Raw genomic sequence first — 18618 nt, 5'->3', positions numbered from 1 at the left:
TACGCGCATTCATCTTCAAGATACACGGCAATGGAAGTCGCAGCTTCTGGAAATCCCACAAGGCTCGAGGGACGGGGAACGTGAACAATGCCGGGTCCCCACGCCACGAATCGATGGCCACGCTCACGACCAGCTAGCTATGACCACAAAAGCGAAATATCTTGTTGAGAACCTCGTCCACCTTCGAATGCTGTCGCTCCTATGATGAGTCGTCCTTGTAGAATGGACGACCTCCGCGATTGTTGTAAACAGGGCGGCAAAGCTCAATTCCGCTTGGCCTTGGCCGCTCGAGAGACACTCGCTCTAGTAATGAAAACATTGAAGCGACGTTAGGAGAACAAGAGTAGGCAGGATGCGGCATGACCAGAGAAGTACCGCGGACCATGCACTTGTGTTCAGGTGGGAATCTCGCGTGGTCGTCGACGTCGATCTTGAATTCATCCACCAACCAAAAGTTGGCCCATGCCACTCCGCACTTCTTCCCTGCCCATGCAGGCCGATCTTCACCTTCAGAGCGGGGGAACACATGCTATTTCCTGATGTTCTCCATGTGAGGACATCGCGTTTAGCCGGATCTGTTGACCTGAAGACAGGAACGACTGCTTAACATCAGGACTTTGCCAATCCGCGATTGGAGAGACCGAAGTCGACCAGAAATCATTGAATCATGATTCCCAAGTCATTCGTATCCGTACTGTCCTTTACCATACCAGCTGCATTTGCTCTGGACAATGGCTTCGGCAGGACACCAGTGAGTGTAAGAAGTCAAAGCACCCCGAATTCACTAACAATCTCGACAGGTCCTGGGTTTCAACACCTACAACGACATAGCGTGCTCGCCAAACCAGACTTACATCTCGGCCACTTTGGATGCTTTCAAGACGAAGGGACTGCTTGCCGCGGGATACAAGTACTTTCAGCTTGATTGTGGCTGGCAAGGTTTCGAGCGCCAGGCCAATGGTTCCATCACCTATGATGCATCTGTATTTCCTCAAGGGATCGCCCCCTTAAGCAAGAAGGCAAGAGGTAAGAAGCATCAATTTGCGGGTGCTGTCCATCATTGACGTTTCGCAGATCTGGGGTACCAATGGAGCATGTATACCGATCAAGGTGTAAATTCCTGCGATACGATACCAGGWCGGCCAGGGTCACTCGGCTTCGAAGTACGCATGAATTGGCATATTCGTCGCCATGAGATCACTAACCCCAGGTAGGAGCAAGACGCTGCGCAATTCGCAGCCTGGAATGTGGCATACATGAAGGTAATCCTTGCAATTGCTCCCATGCACGTCGCTTCAACTGACATTGCAAGATTGACAACTGCTACATCGAGGCTGGACAGAATGCGCCCAAAGATCCGCGAACTGACTTCCCGTCTCGGTTTGGCAAAATATCAACTGCCCTGCAGAATGTCGGAATCAAAGGCATCAGTATCTGTCAGTGGGGAACTCCATACGCAAGCCCTACTGGCCTGGAAGGACCATCTCAATGGACGGCGCCTATTTCTAACGGGTACCGTCTTTCAGACGACATCATTGATTCGTGGCAGAACATCGAGCGTATCTACAACCAGGCCATCCACATCATCCTTCTCGGCAGGAGCGGACCTGGTCGATTTGCTGACATGGACTTGCTGGAGGTTGGGAACGCAGGACTGTCTAGCATCGAGCAAGCCAGCCACTTTGCGATATGGGCCATGTTTAAGAGCCCTTTAATGGTATCGACTGCTGTGCCGACCATGAGCGATGCTACTGTTGCCATACTTTCGAACAGGAATCTTCTGTCCATCAACCAGGACCCGCTCGGTGAACCTGTGAAGCTTGTCCAACGCTTCACCAACGATCGTGATGTTTTCGTTGGGAACCTATCGAATGGCGACAAGGCAGTGCTGGTGGTAGATCATTCGAACACTACACGTACCATGACTATTGATTTCAAAACGCTCGGTATCCGCCTAGCGAACGTGAAGGATGCTTGGACAGGCCAGACTCAGGCCGACAGCAGAACTTACTCTGCGCGAGTCGGTGCACATGGCAACATTGCTCTTCGACTCAGCAACGTTCGCTTGCAGACAGTCACGGAGCCGAAGTTGACTTGGATCGAAGCCGAGAGCGGTACACTTTCTGGAAATGCAAACAAGCAGTCGTGCACAGGCTGCTCCGGATCTTCGAAAGTTGGCAATGTCGGTAAAGATGGTACGCTGACCCTGAGCGGTATCAAAACAAGTCAATGTGAGTATTGCAGTGTGCTGTGATCCCGAGATTGCCCGCTGACATCATTCGCAGCTACTCAAGACGTTCGTTTCGACTACATCAATTGTGAAATCAATTATACATTTGCTATGACTGGACGCAACGCACGAGGTGCCAGTATTACCGTCAACGGTGGCGTTGGCCAATCCGTACTATTCCCAATCACAGGATACAACTGGGATCGAGACGTGACCAAATCGTATCTCGTGCGGCTTGCTGGTTTCAAGACAAGCGGCACAAACACCATCTCCATTACGGGCCTTAGCGAAGATACGACCTATGCTCCTGATTTTGACAGGATTGGTGTTGTTGCATAATCGTGTGTTGGAGCGTCAGAAAGCCACGAGCAGTCGGCGTGATGATACACCAAGGGCCGCCAGAATTGAAGGTTGCCGCCTCTCCTTGTGCCGAATCGATGACAACGCTTACGAACAGGTATCTATAAGCATAAAAAGCAGTAGCCTTGCGGAGAGTCAAATACAAATTCCCACTTCGACGGCTCGACGCCAAAGGGACACACGGGACTCGTCGCGAGAAGATGGGCGAACTGGTTACCGATCATCTGACATTGATGCATTCCTTCGTATCATTTGCGAGTTTAACCCTGGGTGTATAGCATGTGTTGGCCTGAAGGATCAGGCTAAGCGAGCAATCCTTCATCCTGATGCAGCCATGGGGCTGAATTTCAGCCAGTACATATTACAGCCATCACCCTCATGCTACCAAAATTGYTTCCCTGATCATACGTCCCAAAGCCACTGACCAGCAACTTCGAACTAAAATGAGCGTCAAAGAATTCTTCTTCGGCTTCAGCGATGATACCAGTAAGTAGCACCCAAGACCGTCTCCAAGAATCTACTGACGCTAGGCAATTCTGTCATAGAGGCCCAGTTTCCCTGGCTATTCGTTGACTATGATATTGATCGACACACATGCCGTCGCACTGTACCCATGCAAGTTTTGAGCCTAGGAATGAGTAGAACCGGCACTGCTTCGATGAAGAAAGCTCTGGAAATCTTGGGGTATCCGACCTGCCATGGCTTCGATATGCATGCCAATGTGAAGGACGGCAAGTCGATGACGTTAATTCGACTGCAACAAGCACTGACAGTACCTGTAGGTGATATGTGGGGCGAGGCGTTTGCGGCCAAGTACTTCGGAGATACATCTACAGTGCTTGACCGTAATTTCTGTGAGCTTTGCTCTATATCCGCGTAGCAAAATCAGGAAGCTGACCCACGTTTCGACAGGGGACAAGATGCTAGGTCATGTCTCGGCAACAACTGACACACCGGCCAATTGTTTTGGACCTGAGCTCATAGCATCATACCCAGAGGCCAAAGTGATCCTCGTGGAGAGAGACGTCGACGCCTGGTATACATCGTTCGACCAAGCTGTGATCGTCTCGAACGAGATACCGCATTGGTTCAGGGCACTACTGGAGCAGCTCAGCGAGAAGGCGTGGAAACTTCGTCATATCATACCTGGAATCATGAAAGGTCAATTCCAGGCTAGAGACATACCAGAATGGCGAAGCAAAGCCAAGACGGTCTACAAAGAACACTACGCCGAGATTCGTGGTCTGCTGGAAGATCAACCAGATAGACTACTGGAGTACCAACTGGGTAATGGCTGGAAGCCTCTATGCGAATTTCTCGGTAAAGACATTCCCGATGTTGAGTTTCCAAGGATCAATGAATCGGCACAGCATGATACCATGATCAAGATTGTGTTCTTGCAAATGGTAAGCAGATCGTAGCCCAGGGCGTGTCTCAAAGTCTTTCCCATCAACCCAATGTTTGAGAACGACACTGACATTGCACTTCGCTTTGTAGGCTCGAAATGTCTTTATCGCTTCTGTCAAGACGGCACTACCGGTAGTGGTTGCATTCTTCCTATGGCGAGATTGGTCCTAGTTCGACCGAAAAGCAAGGCTGAGAGCCTTTTACAAGTACACTGTGCTTCACGTAGGCTTGCACAAGACAGAATATTATCTTAGATGCGAAAATTGGGCTTTTGGCTACCGTGCTCGGATTCTCATCAAAGGAAAGAGTCTATGGGTGCACAAAGAGCCGTGAATCAGTCAACCTTATGGACAAAGGGCCATGCATTCGGTCAAATTCTTTGTCCATCACATGTCGAGATAGCCTCGTAAGATCGAGAATGTCTCTGATAATTCTGCGATGAGATGAATAGGTACAGCAGCCGGGAAGCTGCCCTTGAGGCAGGTCTTCATCACAAAAGAGTATTCTGTGACCTGTGGCTCACCGACGCAATCAAATTCTGGATGTACAGGCAAACCGTCGCAGAGAACAATGAATCGCCAGTCGCAATCCGTACCTCTGCCCTTGGTCGCCAAAGGAAAGCCGTGGAGAGCGCGCCAGGCTCCGGCCATGAAGAACCTTTAAACCAGCAAGATGGTCAGATGGAAAGCGTTGCGCTTCCGCTACTCGATCTCCACCATTCCGCAGACAATCACGAGCCATCTGCTGACGAAATCACCCTCTCCTACCCTTCAGGCCACCGCGAACGTTTCTCCTTTGGCAAACGTAGTCAGAAACGCGAGCACAAATACGCCCGAACCCAAGACCCAGCTGAAGACATCATCAGGACGATCGAAGTCATCTGCATCCAGGCTGGAATCAACAAGGACAACGAACTCAAAGTCAAGCGCGCAATCCTTGAACTTTCTCTAAAGAATCGAAAAGATCTCGATGCCGTTAAGCTCCCACCGTTACAAACCATCATTCAGAATACTTGTGGGTGGAGCACAGGTATGAAATTGCAGCGGTTTGACTGTGGTTTACAACCAGAGCTTACCGAGCATTTCTTCGATCAGCTACACGATCGATCTATCGCCGACGTTGCTTCACTGCTCGAACGGACAGGCGAAAAGGCTAGAGACTCAACGTACGGAGAGCTCACGCCACAGTTCTTGACCTCAATCTTCCTTAAGACGGGTCTTACTGCGTCATGCACATATCTTGATCTCGGCTCAGGAGTTGGACAGACATGTATGCAAGCCTCACTTGAAACGCAGTGCACGTCTTTTGGGGTTGAAAGAGAGGGCAAATGCCACACTGTAGCGATCACGCATCTCAGCCAGTTCAAAGCAAGAAGCAAGCTATGGGGTTTGAATCACGGCGACGTTTATTTACGCAAAGGAGACTTCTTAGTCAGTGTCTTTGTGGGCGAGCTTCTTCCTAAAGCAGATGTGGTGCTGGTGAACAACCTAGTCTTGGGACCKGAGACAGATTTGGCACTACGGACAAGATTGACGACTTCCTTGAAAACTGGAACTCGAGTAGTGAGTACGAGACCTCWGGTACCCATCGCAAGGCCAGCTAGAGCGCAGAGAGTGGCAAAAAGAAAGACTTCCAACAATGACACTTCCACGACTGGTGACGAGGAGTTGATAGAAAGGAGTGGGGAAGATGAGAATTGGACGTGGAAACAGATGGTCTTTGATGCAGGTAGTGTGAGCTGGAGTCACAAACAGGGGCTCTACTACATCTCTATCAGAAAGTAATGCATGCGAGTTGCGTTACAGTCCTACGATACCTCTCTGCTTTTTGTCCGTGTCAAAAATACTCTCCATACGACTCCAAATTGACAACGACATTGTCGAGCAATATAAATGTGTCTTGACTTTGATCCGCTCTCGAACAAAGAGAACAAAGGAGTCTCCGAGGTGTCTCACTCTTTGGACTAAAGGCTACCAGCCATAGCACTGTCCACAATCCCATTCTAAAGACCACAATGGCCTTGTTCCACTGCAATGGCCCTTGGGAAACGTCTCACATCCATGCAGCATTAATGTAGCGATTCCCGCAGTTCCAGCATCTTTCGGACAACAACCTTCGTAAACACTATCTTCTGCAAGCAATCTTGGTCTTTGAACAAGCTTCAACGCAAAATCTGCACCGTCATCAACGTCTGCTATCCCTACCACATTACACTGCACCGGTGTGACAACAAACCTCCATCTTCAAACATGGGTTGCATCCCAAGCTCCCCTCGACGTAGTCGTAGAGCCTCCCACCGCCACCCTAACACTGCATTTTCTGGCCCATCCGTCTACGGCGTTGACCTATCTTCAGTAGGAGGAGGTCACGACCCGGGTTACTATCACGTTCGTTCCGGGAGACCAAACGTCTTATCCTCTCATCATCCCAAGGTCGATTACTCGTCCCTTGGCGGTGGGTTCCAACCAGGCTACGGCCAATCCCGTTCTAGACGATCAAACACATCATCCTCTCGTCGTCCTGTCGTTGACTACTCGTCTCTTGGCGGCGGGTTTGAACCTCGCTCTAAACGCGGTCAAACTTACCGTGATCGGCCGTCTTACGACCGTTTCTACAACTATTAGCTAAATTACAATCGACGTCTGTTCCTTGTGGCTTCACACAGGGTTTGACACTTTCAAACCGAATATTCTATCCCAGCTCCCCTTTCCAACGTGATTCAATGAATAGTCATCTTCCAGGAAGATCATCGTGGCGTTTTGCTCTCACTTCCTGTACTTCATCGTAGTTGTCCTTCGTGTTAGAGACTTCTTAAGAATCGTTATACTTGTTACCTTCATTTTAGAGAGTGGTGCGGCGAAATCTGGCCTTTGTACCGTCAGTAGCTGGTATTAAGAAGAGGTCTTAGAAGGTCGGACGATCAAATCACACATTTCCATGATTCCGCGACTAGAATCGATCCACTACTTCTGAGAACCATGCTTTATACGAGATAATATCTCCAAGATGGATAAAACGCATCTGGAATCGTGGTTCCGTGTACCCGTTGTCGCCGACCYCGAAGTATAGACTACCCCAACCCTAACCCTAGTTCCAAAATGCGCCACGCTCCTTGTCGATACGACAAATGCTATTAAGCATGTTTGACATGTATGTTAGGAGTGAAACTTGAAAACCGCGTCTTAATTGCCGGAACTGTGGCGAATCGCGGGATAACCAATTCTGATGAATTCACTTGTAGCCTCGGGACAATTTTGTTCCGGAGCGAACTGACCGGTATCACGGAAGTTGCGAACTTTGGCTCCTTTATCAACACAAGTAGATTCGCAACATGATTTGTCAGAACCATGGTGAGACATATCACTTCATCCGGCAAAGCTGAAGTGTACCAACCATGCCCCGCATGACGAAATAAAAAGCAATGCACCACATCGCTCGACTTGACCCTATGACAGCCGCAGTCATGTACAACCAAGATCAAGAATAACGCAAAATGGTCGAATATACGATGCCTTGTCGAGGCATAGTCGCATACTCCAAAGATGATTGGAAATTGGAAGACCTCCTCACAAGGGAGCCCTTCGATGATGAAATGCTCGTGGAGATGATTGCTACTGGGATGTGAGTAGTACGAATATCAAAAGGCTTTCCACGAAACCCTGGGTAGACAGATTGTAACGCCTCTGTGGGTTTTCAGGTGCCATACCGACATTCTGGGTTTCGAGAACATATACCCCAGAGTACTTGGCCACGAAGGCAACAAAGCAATACTCATATTCATCAAAATGACCCGGGAAAGCTGATCTACATCACAGGAGCCGGGCGTGTACTCCGCGTTGGAAGTAAGAAGCACAGTTCTCGATTTTGTTAAGGCGACTTGGTCATTCTCTCAGCAGCGGCCTGTTTGGAATGTTATTACTGTAAAACCGGCCATCCCGCTTACTGCATCGATCATTCAGCCTTGACATCGCAAGCAAACGATCCGACTTTCGTTCTTGCTTCCAACAAAACTCAAGCCATTGGCGGAGGCTTCTTTGGGCAGTCCAGCTTTGCTTCACCAGTCCCAGTCAAAGTGTCTTGTGCCGCGAACGTCACACAACAGATACGAGATGCCGAGGAATTGAAGATGTATGCTCCTCTAGGCTGTGGTATCATGACTGGAGCCGGGACGATTACCCATGTGGCGAAAAGCGGACCGTCGGACGTTGTAGCTGTGGTTGGACTTGGAGGCGTGGGACTGGCAGCGATTTGTGCTGCAAAGCATAATGGCGTCAAGGACATAATTGCTGTGGATCTTGTGCCCTGGCGCATTGAGCTTGCAAAAGAGCTCGGCGCCACTGTAGGATTGCATTCATCTCCAGAGGCTCTGGCTAGCAAGGATTTGGGCGAGGCTCTTAGAGCGATGACTCCAAATGGAAGGGGATGTAATCACATTTTGGATACCACGCCATCGGTAGCTATTTTGGGACGGTGTCTGGATTGGAAGCCCTGCAGAACAATGGGGCTGTTTTTCAGCTTGGGATTAAGCCCGTCGGGGCGACATTGGAAGTTGATCTGATGGCGCTTCTTGTCAATGGCAGGCGCCTAGTTGGTGTGATTGAAGGCGATCGAGATCCGGTGGAAGCATTGCCCGAACTGGTACAGTGATCAAAAGAAGGAGTCCTACCTCTTGAGAAGATGCTGAAAGAGTTTCCCTTGACGACTTTCTTGGGGCGATGAAACAGATGGAGGACGGCAGCACCATCAAAAGCGTGTTAGTGTGGTAGCGGTGGGGTATGTCGTCGTATTGATGACGGTGGAAGTATATGGAATTAAAGGATTGGTAGTGGTCATGTAGGGCTATGCATCCTTCGTTCGTCATAGGTTACAGTGCTAGGATGTGCGAGGCTGTGGCATTCGATATCGATCGACCGAAGGATGAAAACCAACATCTTCCTTCGCATCCTTCGAAGAATTCTCGTATTAGGGCCTTGCACCCAAGCGTATAAGATTGAACGTGTCCGCCTAGTGCCTCTAATCATCCATCTCGTTTCAACTGGTCCTTAGCAAGAACCTTTTTTTGTTTACCAAAATGAAGTTCTCCATCAGCATATGTCTCGCGGCACTCCTCACCGCAGCGACTGCTCTCCCCTCTTCCCTCCAGGAGCGTGAATGCAAAACCATCAACGGCTGCAACGTACGTTTCCCACGATCTCCCAGACATGAGCGCAACTAATCCACCAGAAGTCATGTTCAGTGACCCCCAACACGTGCCCCGAATGTATCAGATGCTGCTTCGACACCTGCAGCGGCGGAACCGACAGTCCCAACTTCAAAGCGTGTTATGAGAGGACTTGCCTGAACAGCCCGGGTGGTTTGGGAACCTCTGAGGTAATTCGCAGATCCTCCTCATCTGGTCCCTCCTGCGTGACTGACATCAACTCCAGTGTACCTGCTGAGCATGAGCGGCGGCATATCAAGCTGTATTGGAAAGAAGGTGCTGGATTCAGGAGTTGCGCTGTGACGTCGTAGAGCAAGCGAGATCGTTTCCAATGTCAATATATCGATTTAAGCAGCATGCTTGGCTTGAACGGCTGTCATTTATCATCCGGTCTGTGGCATCCAATACGAGGTGCTGTGGGGCGCACTGAGGTCTATCGATGTCGCTTCATTCTCACCAGAGCTGTCAATATGAGGATTATTCATTGGGGGAAGACATCCTCGTTCATCCTCACAATGTCCCAAGGCCTCGCTCTCTGCATGCTCGATGAATCTAGGCTTGCTAGAATCCTGATCACTAGTAGAGTAGCCCGTCAATCAACTGAGAGAGCAGTTCAGGGCACTGCTTCTGTTGATAATTCCTCATATTGACAGCTCTGGTTTTCGTTGCGGCGTATTATGGTCCACATCGCGTCCATTCCAAGGAGTTCAWGAATGCTTCCATCTAGTTCGTAAAAGTAAATCACTCACTCAGAGCAATCGAGAGAGACGAGAGAGTCTGATTATGAGTTCCACAATCAACTACTCTGCGCAAAAGCCTCGCCCAAAACCTTTGCCAAGCGTTTGTACTCCGCCAGCAGATCTTCCACCTCACCCAACTTCAACTCGCTCGCACTATTGACCTCCAAGAATCTCTTCCGCGGAGGCTTGCATTTTTTCAATTGTGCTAAAGTCTCTCTCGCGTTGAGCTCATCATCGTCATCACGTTTCTCCTCTGCGCGTGACAACACTTCAGGCGTACGAGCTTTCGGGCCCTCCGCATTCGTAGTATCTCGGTTTCTCGATCGCCCTAGTGCATCGTGCGTAGCTAAACTTGTGGAACTTTCAGCCATGGCTTTCCCGTCCTTCCCAGTTAAGCCCGAGGGAGCTGGCACATTGCTACCGGTTCGTCCAAATCGTGGGAAGGCAGGCATCCCGAATCGGTTTAGCGGATTGATAGAGTTGATCGTGTTGGCGACAAAGTTTGCTCCATCCTTGACAACACCTCCAGCATCCTTTGCTGTCGCAGGAGTGTTGGTTTTGGACTGTGCATCCCACGTAACTCTTCGGCTAATGCTGCTTCCAACGGACTGGGCGTCAGAGCGAGAGCTATCGGCACTACGATCTCTCAGCCTGCCCGCACCACGACCACCGAGAAGTTCCAGCATCTTGTTCTCACTCGGTCCTCTGCCTGCGCCTGCGCCAAGAGGATCGAGAGGACTGCTTCTCCCGCTCCTCGCACTGCCAATGCTGAGACCATCTCCACCTTCAATCTCATCTTCAAGCGTGCCGAGACCAGGCGAACTGACCAATCTCCTTGCATCTTCGAGTGTCTTTGGTAGATCAATACTAGCTCTGACAGTGCCCAAATCTCCGTTTCCACCGAGACTACCTGTGGAAGACGCGATCTGTTGTTGCTGCTCTTTGAATCTGCCAAAAAGGAACTGCAGGGAATTATCAAGCGTACCGTTGATCGATTCGTAGACTTTATCAGCCGCAGAGAGGAAATTGTCACGTCCAACCTCGAGACGGTCTGCTTGCGTCGAAATCAAAGCAGAGATGCGGCGCTGATCCATTTGCGGTCGGATGGGATTGCTCGAAGTTGGTGTTGTGGGCAGTTTCGCGGCGGGAGTGCCTTGATCACTGGTTGCAGATGTAGCTGTCACGGGAGACAGACCGGGCGTGAGAGTCCGACTGACAGTTGGCATTGGTGGCGAGGATGCATGGGCTTTAGCTGCTGTTGGTGTAGTAGGCCTACTTTGCGACTTTGGTGGACCTTCAGGGAGTTCGTCTGCGCGTAGGGATGAGAGATCGACAGTTTCCAGGAAAGAGATGGCAGCTTCGAGATTGACGAGACAGTAAGCGGCCTCGCCATCCAATCTGTTTGATGAACGGAATCGCTGTATAAAGTTGAGATTGCTGACAACGTTGATGCCTTCGGGTGGGGATGTTATGAGTGTGTAAATCAGAGTGGGCAGGATCTCATCCGCAGATGAGGTCTTGGGAAACAGCTGAGACAGCGTCTCCACGATACTCTTGTGGGCTGCAGTGAGGTGCTGCAGCTTACCCAGAGGATAGTGCTCATCATCCATGCGCTGCAAAGCGTCCCTGGCCGATGACAGACTTTCATAGATCTCCTGCTCCTTCTCCTCGGCCGTCTTCCTCACGTCGACCTTTTCTGGATCGGGATCCATATGGAKCTCCTTTAGCCCAATACCAACCAGTGCCAGTGCCGCCGTTCTAGATCGTAGCTTCTCATCTCTTGCGTCGTCATCAGTGCTGCGGTGCTTCCATATCTTTTCGTATACTTTCTCGCAGACGCCCCTTTCCACTGCTTCTTCCAATGCCAATCGCTTAACCTCCAATAACCTCCTTGCCTTCTTTCGATCCGAAACTTCAGATGCCGTGAGCATTTCACCGCCCGAACCACCGTCATTTGAACCGCTCTTATTCCCCGAGCCCGCTCGTGACCTCGCACTCTTCACAGAGCTCTTGGAACTCGCGGGTGGCGTCTCTCGTCCGATTCTCGTTGACAGCGTTGCGATATGAGTTGATATGTGCCCCGCAGCCCGCTCGTAGAAGTCCTGAAACAGGTCTGATAGACCATCGGCGGTGAAGGGCGTTGGATGCACTTTAGCACTTAATCTTTCTAGAAATCGTTCGGCCGCGAGTTTGATCTCAACAGGCAATTCATCGAATGTGCTTGGGACCTTCAGCTCAGGTGCCGCTTCTTCAACATGATCTTCATCCTCGTGGCTCTCGAAGACGTCTGCTGTCCCTGCTTCATTCCGTGGTGTCGCTGCTGGTACCGCTGGGATTCCCGACTCTTGTAGCGTACTAGCTCGCTTCCGCTGAGATGGGCYCAAGGGCTCTTCTGAATCGGCCATACGAGAGAACGAGCGTGAGCTGTGTAGCGTCTGGCGGGGATTGCTGTCGTTCTGCGAGGACATCGTTGCCGAAGGTGGGCAGTGTATCGACCGATAGGAACCCTGAAGATGGTGGTGATTGTCCGAACAAGGAAACTCCGAGCTGGAGCGTTGAATGACTGTATCCAGTCTACAAGAGTGTCGGTGGAGGAGAGGAGAAGTGCCCACTCTTCGACAAGACAACTGCGCACACGGCAGCTCTTACATCCAAGTCCCTTAGGTAAGGGGTCCGGAGGCTCGCGGAAATGGGCGACCTGGGTCACGGAACCAACTGACGACGCAAGTTACTGTAGTTAATCGAGAAGACTGGGAAGCGTTGGAGGTGTAGAGCTGTGGATCCGCCAATTGGGGCGTGAAGAAGGCGGATCGGGAGTCAATCTGAGTGAAAAGCGGAAGCGTATTTACAGAGCTCGGAGCAGCTCGTGCTTGTCACCGGAGCTCTCTCAAGCAGAGTATAAAGCTCGCAGCATGACTGTCTGCCCGAGTGGATATATAGAGTAGGTGGTTGAATGTTTGCTGCGTCGAAGAGTGAGTTGAGCTTCTGCATCTAAAGTAAAGTAAGGCAGGTAACTAAGCTTCGCAACGCCGCTGGCCGCATCATCAACACTGCACATCTGCGCACCACATCGCCTTGGTCAACACGTTGAACCATCATCCACTTCCATCAAACCGGCGCAAATATCCCTCAATCACCCTCACCCATTCTGCATCAACCATAACAACCTCAATCTCATCCAACAAAAGGCACCCGCGCCACATCACCAAACAGCGACCACCAAGATGGCGCTGGACACGTTCTTCAACAACAAGATCGAGAGCATGAAGCTCGAGATCATTCAAGGCCAATCGGTTCTCCGGCGACTTGAAGCACAGCGAAACGAATACAACAGCCGCGTGCGGCTACTACGGGAAGAGCTGGGTCTGCTCCAGCAGCCAGGGAGCTATGTGGGCGAGGTGGTCAAGGTGATGGGAACGAAGAAGGTGTTGGTCAAGGTGCATCCCGAGGGCAAATATGGTGAGGAACACTCTTCCGATTGGCATGGCCCGATGGAGCGGAGACTAACGGCGATGCAGTGGTCGACGTGGCGGATGGCATCGACATCTCCAAACTCACAGCGGGCAAGCGCGTAACTCTTCTCTCCGATTCCTACAAGCTCTCATCACTCCTACCATCATCAGTCGACCCTCTTGTATCTCTCATGATGGTGGAGAAGGTCCCCGACAGCACGTACGACATGATTGGTGGTCTGGACGAGCAGATCAAACAGATCAAGGAAGTCATTGAGCTAGGCCTCAAGCACCCCGAACTCTTCGAATCGCTCGGAATCGCACAACCCAAGGGTGTATTACTGTATGGTCCTCCTGGTACCGGAAAGACGCTTCTAGCAAGAGCCGTGGCTCACCACACCGACTGCAAGTTCATTCGCGTATCGGGTTCCGAGCTCGTGCAAAAGTACATTGGTGAGGGATCACGTATGGTGCGCGAGCTCTTCGTGATGGCACGAGAGCACGCGCCCTCAATCATCTTCATGGACGAAATCGATTCGATCGGTTCCTCGCGTGTTGAGGGATCATCTGGCGGCGATTCTGAGGTGCAGCGAACCATGCTGGAACTCCTCAACCAGTTGGACGGCTTCGAGCCTACCAAGAACATCAAGGTCATCATGGCCACCAACCGTCTCGATATCCTCGACCCCGCACTCCTCCGACCCGGCCGTATCGACCGCAAGATCGAATTCCCTCCGCCAACGACCGAGGCCCGAGCTGACATCCTCCGCATTCACTCTCGCAGCATGAACTTGACGAGAGGGATCAACCTCAACAAGATCGCGGAGAAGATGAACGGCTGCTCCGGTGCAGAGCTCAAGGGTGTGTGCACGGAGGCTGGTATGTTTGCATTGAGGGAGCGAAGAGTACACGTCACGCAGGAGGACTTCGACCTGGCGACCGCAAAGGTGTTGAACAGGCACGACGACAAGGAGATGAGTTTGAGCAAGCTGTGGAAGTAGGTGGAAGAACAACCGGGAACTGTACTATATTCGCTTGCATTGCGGAGCGAGAACTTGAGCATAATAATGCTCACGTGGTGAGTCCGAGCCATGCTATAGAGACTGTACTTGAAGCGGCTGCGGCACAACTGTACCTAACGGCTCATTGCTGTGGCGTTTCTCACCCATCTTTAATTGATAGGTATCAAAGATGCTCTAACACCATTTCGACCCGTGCATTACTGTCACTGAGTTGTATTTGACATTTACTTCGAGACACAATTGAGCATCCTGACGACTACGACGCACATTATGCCAAGGAACGACGCGACATGACGCTGCAAGCGAGACGGGTCTGGTACAGTCGGTGTACTGTTGGTGAGTACGACCGGAAACCCACGTTCAGATGCTGACCGAGGTCGATGCGGCGACAGTGAGACACTGATCAGGCTCGCTGGCCGTGACGGCGTACGGTGTTGCATCTGAGCTCTTGCAGGTTCCTCCACCTATGGGGCAGTGTATTCGAAGAACAAGACCCATATTCCAGCTCATTGGACAACACCTGTCGAGTCGTAGCAAATCGACTGCCCATACACGCACATGCATAGACCACAGTCCGACTGTTCGGTCCATGAACCGCATCGCGATTTAGACTTCCGGTTGAGATCTGTTTGGTACTGCATCAGCGCCCTCATTGGCCAGACTGCACATTTTCCCTGCATACCACGTGTGTGATAACCACATCTGCTTTCGACGGCAACCTATCGACCCTGTTTTTGCGCCATGTCGACTGCTGAATATGCTCTGCGTGGCATCACGCCGTCGCTGCTAGCAGGTACCCGAACCTTTGGGCCGGACTTCACTTGAGAAACATGACCAAAGAAACGCTGTAAGGGATCGAACGAGCGTTTCTTTCGTGGAGTGGTAGGAGACGGCGGTGTGTACGCTGCCAGATCCATTCAGAGATGAGGAAAGAGCAACGATGTCGGCGGTGTTGTGCCACGAGGGATGAGAGATAATAGCAGCTTTGTCCGCTCAAATTTTGTGACTTACAGATCGTTGCTCATCCGTACCCACAGACACTGCAGCTATGACGGGACGAAAGCAGCTGCGCGTGTCAAGAAGACTTGAGTGAGTGGGCGAGTATGACTATTCCGAGTCAAAGCTGACGGAATCCAGCATGATTGACGATCGAATTGTTAAGATCAGAGCCGGTCCTGAAGGAACAGCAAAAGAGTTCTCAGTCCATGAAGCAATACTGCGAGAGAGCTCGCCATTCTTTCGCACTGCGTTGGATAAGAAATGGCGTGAAGGCCGCTCGCGGCGCATCGATCTTCCACAAGACGACGGTGAGGTCGTGGCCGCATTCCTTGACTGGTCGTACTTTAAGATCATCGCCTCCAGACCCGTGTCACCTCCAGAGCTCCCTATGGACGATGGAGAATTCGACTTTCTTGCACGTCTCTACTGTTTCGCGGAGAAGGTGCTTGTACCGTCCTTCGCGGACGATGTCATTGATGCCATGGCACTCAAGACCGATGATGTCGCCAAGGATGGTACGAGAACATTTCCCAGCCATTCCGCCATCACACTCCTTTACACTGGCACTCCATCCGGATCGCCGGCACGCCGATTCGTGTGCGATATGTACTGCGAGTTTGGGATATCTGCATGGATACCGAAAGAATCCGGTCTGAATCACCCCGAGTTCCTGCAAGACTTGGTGAGAGCTGCTCTAGGAGACCATCCGAGGAGGTCAACGAATAAGCACTCGAACTATCCTAGGCGTAGAAAGTGGCACAAGTGTGGTCCGGCAGAGGAGTTCTTACAACTGGCGCCTTTGGGTGAGCGCGCTGGGGAGGCAAGCTGAAAAGTGCAGTCTCCGAGTCTGAACACGCAAGTACTCGACGACCGCTGTGCATAGTGTCCATATGAGGACTGCAGTCTGTAGTCAGACCTCCGGTGCGATCGCTCCGCCATTCGTCGAACGGCTCTGCCGGCAGCAAGGGTTGCTATACTTCCAACAACCACCACTCCACTGGACGAGCACTCTGGTCAATAGCAGGATGTGGATCTCCGTTATTCTGCATGCTGGAATATCGTGCTTCCATCGACAGTTCTGTTGCTATGAACCGACATCTAGRGGGGCCCGGGACAACGTTGGACACCAGCCCGTTACAAGATCTCGATATGCAAATCCCAGTGAGACACTGTCCGCTGTCATACTCGTATGCGACAAAGGAGCTGCATTAATACCCACGCTCGTTGCGGGCTGGCTGGAAACGAACTTTCCCGCCATTTGTGTCGTGCGGTCAAAATTACTACAGCATAGCTGGGTCGACTACTGGCCGCCAACCAGGATCGAGTCAATCATGATAGAAGCCCGACCTCCCTTGAATAGTGCCGCCACTGTGATGATGGCGAACAGCACATGGTTGTGGTTCAAGAGAGTCTGGATGTCGCCGCAGCCAGAAGACTGGACTTATGCAGGGAGAGCACTGGAAGGCAAATCTTGTGCTGRGACCATTTGAATCATTGCATCATTCATTGGATGCGCATCGATCAGCCGCTTGTTCCAGATCTTGCCAGTATTATCATATCGTTAGCAAGCGATCGTTGAAGATAGATTGATTTGCCAATAGCGCGTGATGCTGGACAAAGCGTACTCGGGTACGGAACGTCGGCTACGCATTGCAATATCCGGGGACACGGCCCTTGCAATATAACAAGTTTTGGCCATAGCAATAGTGGGGCGTACACAAAGAGTCATGAGCCAATCGACCCCGTCATCGGCAACATAGAAACACACTGATCAAGCGGCGTGCAGGAGATGTGGGCGCGAATGGTCTGTGGAAGTCGGGCTGCACAAGCTTGAGGATGGGTGGCGTGCTTGTCCCCGGCATCTCCGGGGCATGGCGATGAGCTGCAATTCAATGTTGGAACCTTCACCAGCCCATGCCTGCCATAATTTCCTCTTCATCCGCGAAATCATTGCTGCTCTCCACTTGCGGGGCCTTTGTTCCTAGTCCAGCCTGCTCCTCCATGAGAGCATCCAACTCGTCTTCATCATCTGAGTCTTGCTGGAATGGCCCTCGTTGTGTTATTGGCCGAGCAGCAGCAGCAGCAGGTGGAGCAGGTGCAGTCTCTGCTAGAAGTGCGTCGAGCTCATCATCATCGGGCTCGTCGTCATTGAATGGTCCATTAGATTGTGCAAGTTTTGGTCTAGGAGCGCCRGCGTCTGCCATTAACGCATCAAGCTCATCATCATCTGGGGCATCGCGGCTGGTGGGCGCACTGTCTCTTTCGAGGTCCCCAAATATGGAGTTTTCCCGATCTGCCGTCGGCCTGGTAGTATCCTCTGCACCCCCAGTCTGCGGTTCCGGGCTGAGGTTCTGTCTATTTGGTTTGGTATCGTCCAGCCATGCCCTCCTTGTAATCTGCATCCGCTTCGAGTGTCCAACCTTTTCCACCATGCCGAGGGCATCGCGGAACTTGGCGCGTGGGTATAGATCGTCCAGCCAAAGCTGATATGTATTCAGCAGCCGCGAGATATCTGTGAATTCGTGACCTTTGCCTCTGAACTTGAGACGCGATTTGGCGATTTTGCGTAGCCTGGGAATTCCTGCGTCGGACAGCAATCTGATTGTGTCAGCCTACAGACGCGTGGACCGTCAAAGAGTGATGCTCATACCGGTTCTCGTCTAGTTTTGGGACAGGTGCTCTCTTCTTCTTCACCTGCACCTCCTGGTCCTCATCGCGTGCCTGCTCCTGTGCTGCGGTGTTCTGGTTGCTGTTGGCGTTGCTGTCGCGAACGGGAACGTCATTGAGGAAGTCCTCAACAGCGCCGTCAAAGTCCAACAGTCTGTCGAGATCGTCCATTGCAGGTGAATTCGCCCGAGCGTTTGGTGATACAGCCGAAGGCATGATGAGGTCGCTGTGATGTGTGCTTGGGCGATTGGCGAGGAGACGCGACCTGACGAACCCGACGCGTACTYGTAGAACCCTAGTTGTACGGAGCTGAGGCCGACGAGCTCCAATCTTCCGCAACATCACTCCAAAACTTCAAACATTCAATCTACCTTACACCTCTGTCCATCACATCTAGAAACCCAGCGCCCCTGCCTTTCTGCTGTTCATTCAAGCCAAACTTTCTGGACGTCCAGGCATCGCACCCACGTCATTGTACTGCGAGCGATGCAAATTTGAAGCGACCCACAAGCACGCCTGGCGTGCGCTGATAATCACCATC

The 18618-nt window shown here is 51.5% G+C and overlaps 8 protein-coding genes; 6 read left to right on the top strand and 2 right to left on the bottom strand.

The window, feature by feature from the left end:
* Nucleotides 1-667: 667 nt before the first annotated feature.
* RCC_01918 (related to Alpha-N-acetylgalactosaminidase precursor) lies at nt 668-2569 on the top strand (the record flags this gene model as incomplete). XM_023767203.1 has 6 exons in its annotated part: nt 668-751; nt 801-1026; nt 1075-1163; nt 1215-1262; nt 1313-2231; nt 2286-2569. The coding sequence occupies 6 exons, from the start codon at nt 668-670 to the stop codon at nt 2567-2569; spliced, it is 1650 nt and encodes a 549-aa protein (XP_023622971.1).
* Nucleotides 2570-3033: 464 nt separating this feature from the next.
* RCC_01917 (uncharacterized protein) lies at nt 3034-4168 on the top strand (the record flags this gene model as incomplete). XM_023767202.1 has 5 exons in its annotated part: nt 3034-3076; nt 3136-3321; nt 3373-3444; nt 3503-3996; nt 4088-4168. The coding sequence occupies 5 exons, from the start codon at nt 3034-3036 to the stop codon at nt 4166-4168; spliced, it is 876 nt and encodes a 291-aa protein (XP_023622970.1).
* A 272-nt stretch (nt 4169-4440) lies between these two features.
* On the top strand, nt 4441-5781 carry RCC_01916 (uncharacterized protein; the record flags this gene model as incomplete). The annotated part of the gene is made up of 1 exon (XM_023767201.1): nt 4441-5781. One exon carries the CDS (start codon nt 4441-4443, stop codon nt 5779-5781), a length of 1341 nt encoding a protein of 446 aa, XP_023622969.1.
* A 3287-nt stretch (nt 5782-9068) lies between these two features.
* Nucleotides 9069-9435, top strand: RCC_01915 (uncharacterized protein; the record flags this gene model as incomplete). XM_023767200.1 has 3 exons in its annotated part: nt 9069-9173; nt 9224-9367; nt 9424-9435. 3 exons carry the CDS (start codon nt 9069-9071, stop codon nt 9433-9435), a joined length of 261 nt encoding a protein of 86 aa, XP_023622968.1.
* A 558-nt stretch (nt 9436-9993) lies between these two features.
* Nucleotides 9994-12405, bottom strand: RCC_01914 (related to VPS9; the record flags this gene model as incomplete). The annotated part of the gene is made up of 1 exon (XM_023767199.1): nt 9994-12405. One exon carries the CDS (start codon nt 12403-12405, stop codon nt 9994-9996), a length of 2412 nt encoding a protein of 803 aa, XP_023622967.1.
* A 756-nt stretch (nt 12406-13161) lies between these two features.
* RCC_01913 (26S protease regulatory subunit 8) lies at nt 13162-14390 on the top strand (the record flags this gene model as incomplete). XM_023767198.1 has 2 exons in its annotated part: nt 13162-13396; nt 13456-14390. The coding sequence occupies 2 exons, from the start codon at nt 13162-13164 to the stop codon at nt 14388-14390; spliced, it is 1170 nt and encodes a 389-aa protein (XP_023622966.1).
* Nucleotides 14391-15459: 1069 nt separating this feature from the next.
* Nucleotides 15460-16239, top strand: RCC_01912 (uncharacterized protein; the record flags this gene model as incomplete). XM_023767197.1 has 2 exons in its annotated part: nt 15460-15500; nt 15549-16239. The coding sequence occupies 2 exons, from the start codon at nt 15460-15462 to the stop codon at nt 16237-16239; spliced, it is 732 nt and encodes a 243-aa protein (XP_023622965.1).
* A 1075-nt stretch (nt 16240-17314) lies between these two features.
* On the bottom strand, nt 17315-18248 carry RCC_01911 (uncharacterized protein; the record flags this gene model as incomplete). XM_023767196.1 has 2 exons in its annotated part: nt 17315-18008; nt 18061-18248. The coding sequence occupies 2 exons, from the start codon at nt 18246-18248 to the stop codon at nt 17315-17317; spliced, it is 882 nt and encodes a 293-aa protein (XP_023622964.1).
* Nucleotides 18249-18618: the final 370 nt, after the last annotated feature.

Source organism: Ramularia collo-cygni (genome assembly GCF_900074925.1).
Source record: "Ramularia collo-cygni strain URUG2 genome assembly, contig: RCC_scaffold02, whole genome shotgun sequence".
In the NCBI taxonomy this organism is placed as follows: Eukaryota; Fungi; Ascomycota; class Dothideomycetes; order Mycosphaerellales; family Mycosphaerellaceae; genus Ramularia; species Ramularia collo-cygni.
Note: the sequence above shows the minus strand (reverse complement) of the source record. Positions and strands in the feature narration are given on the sequence as shown.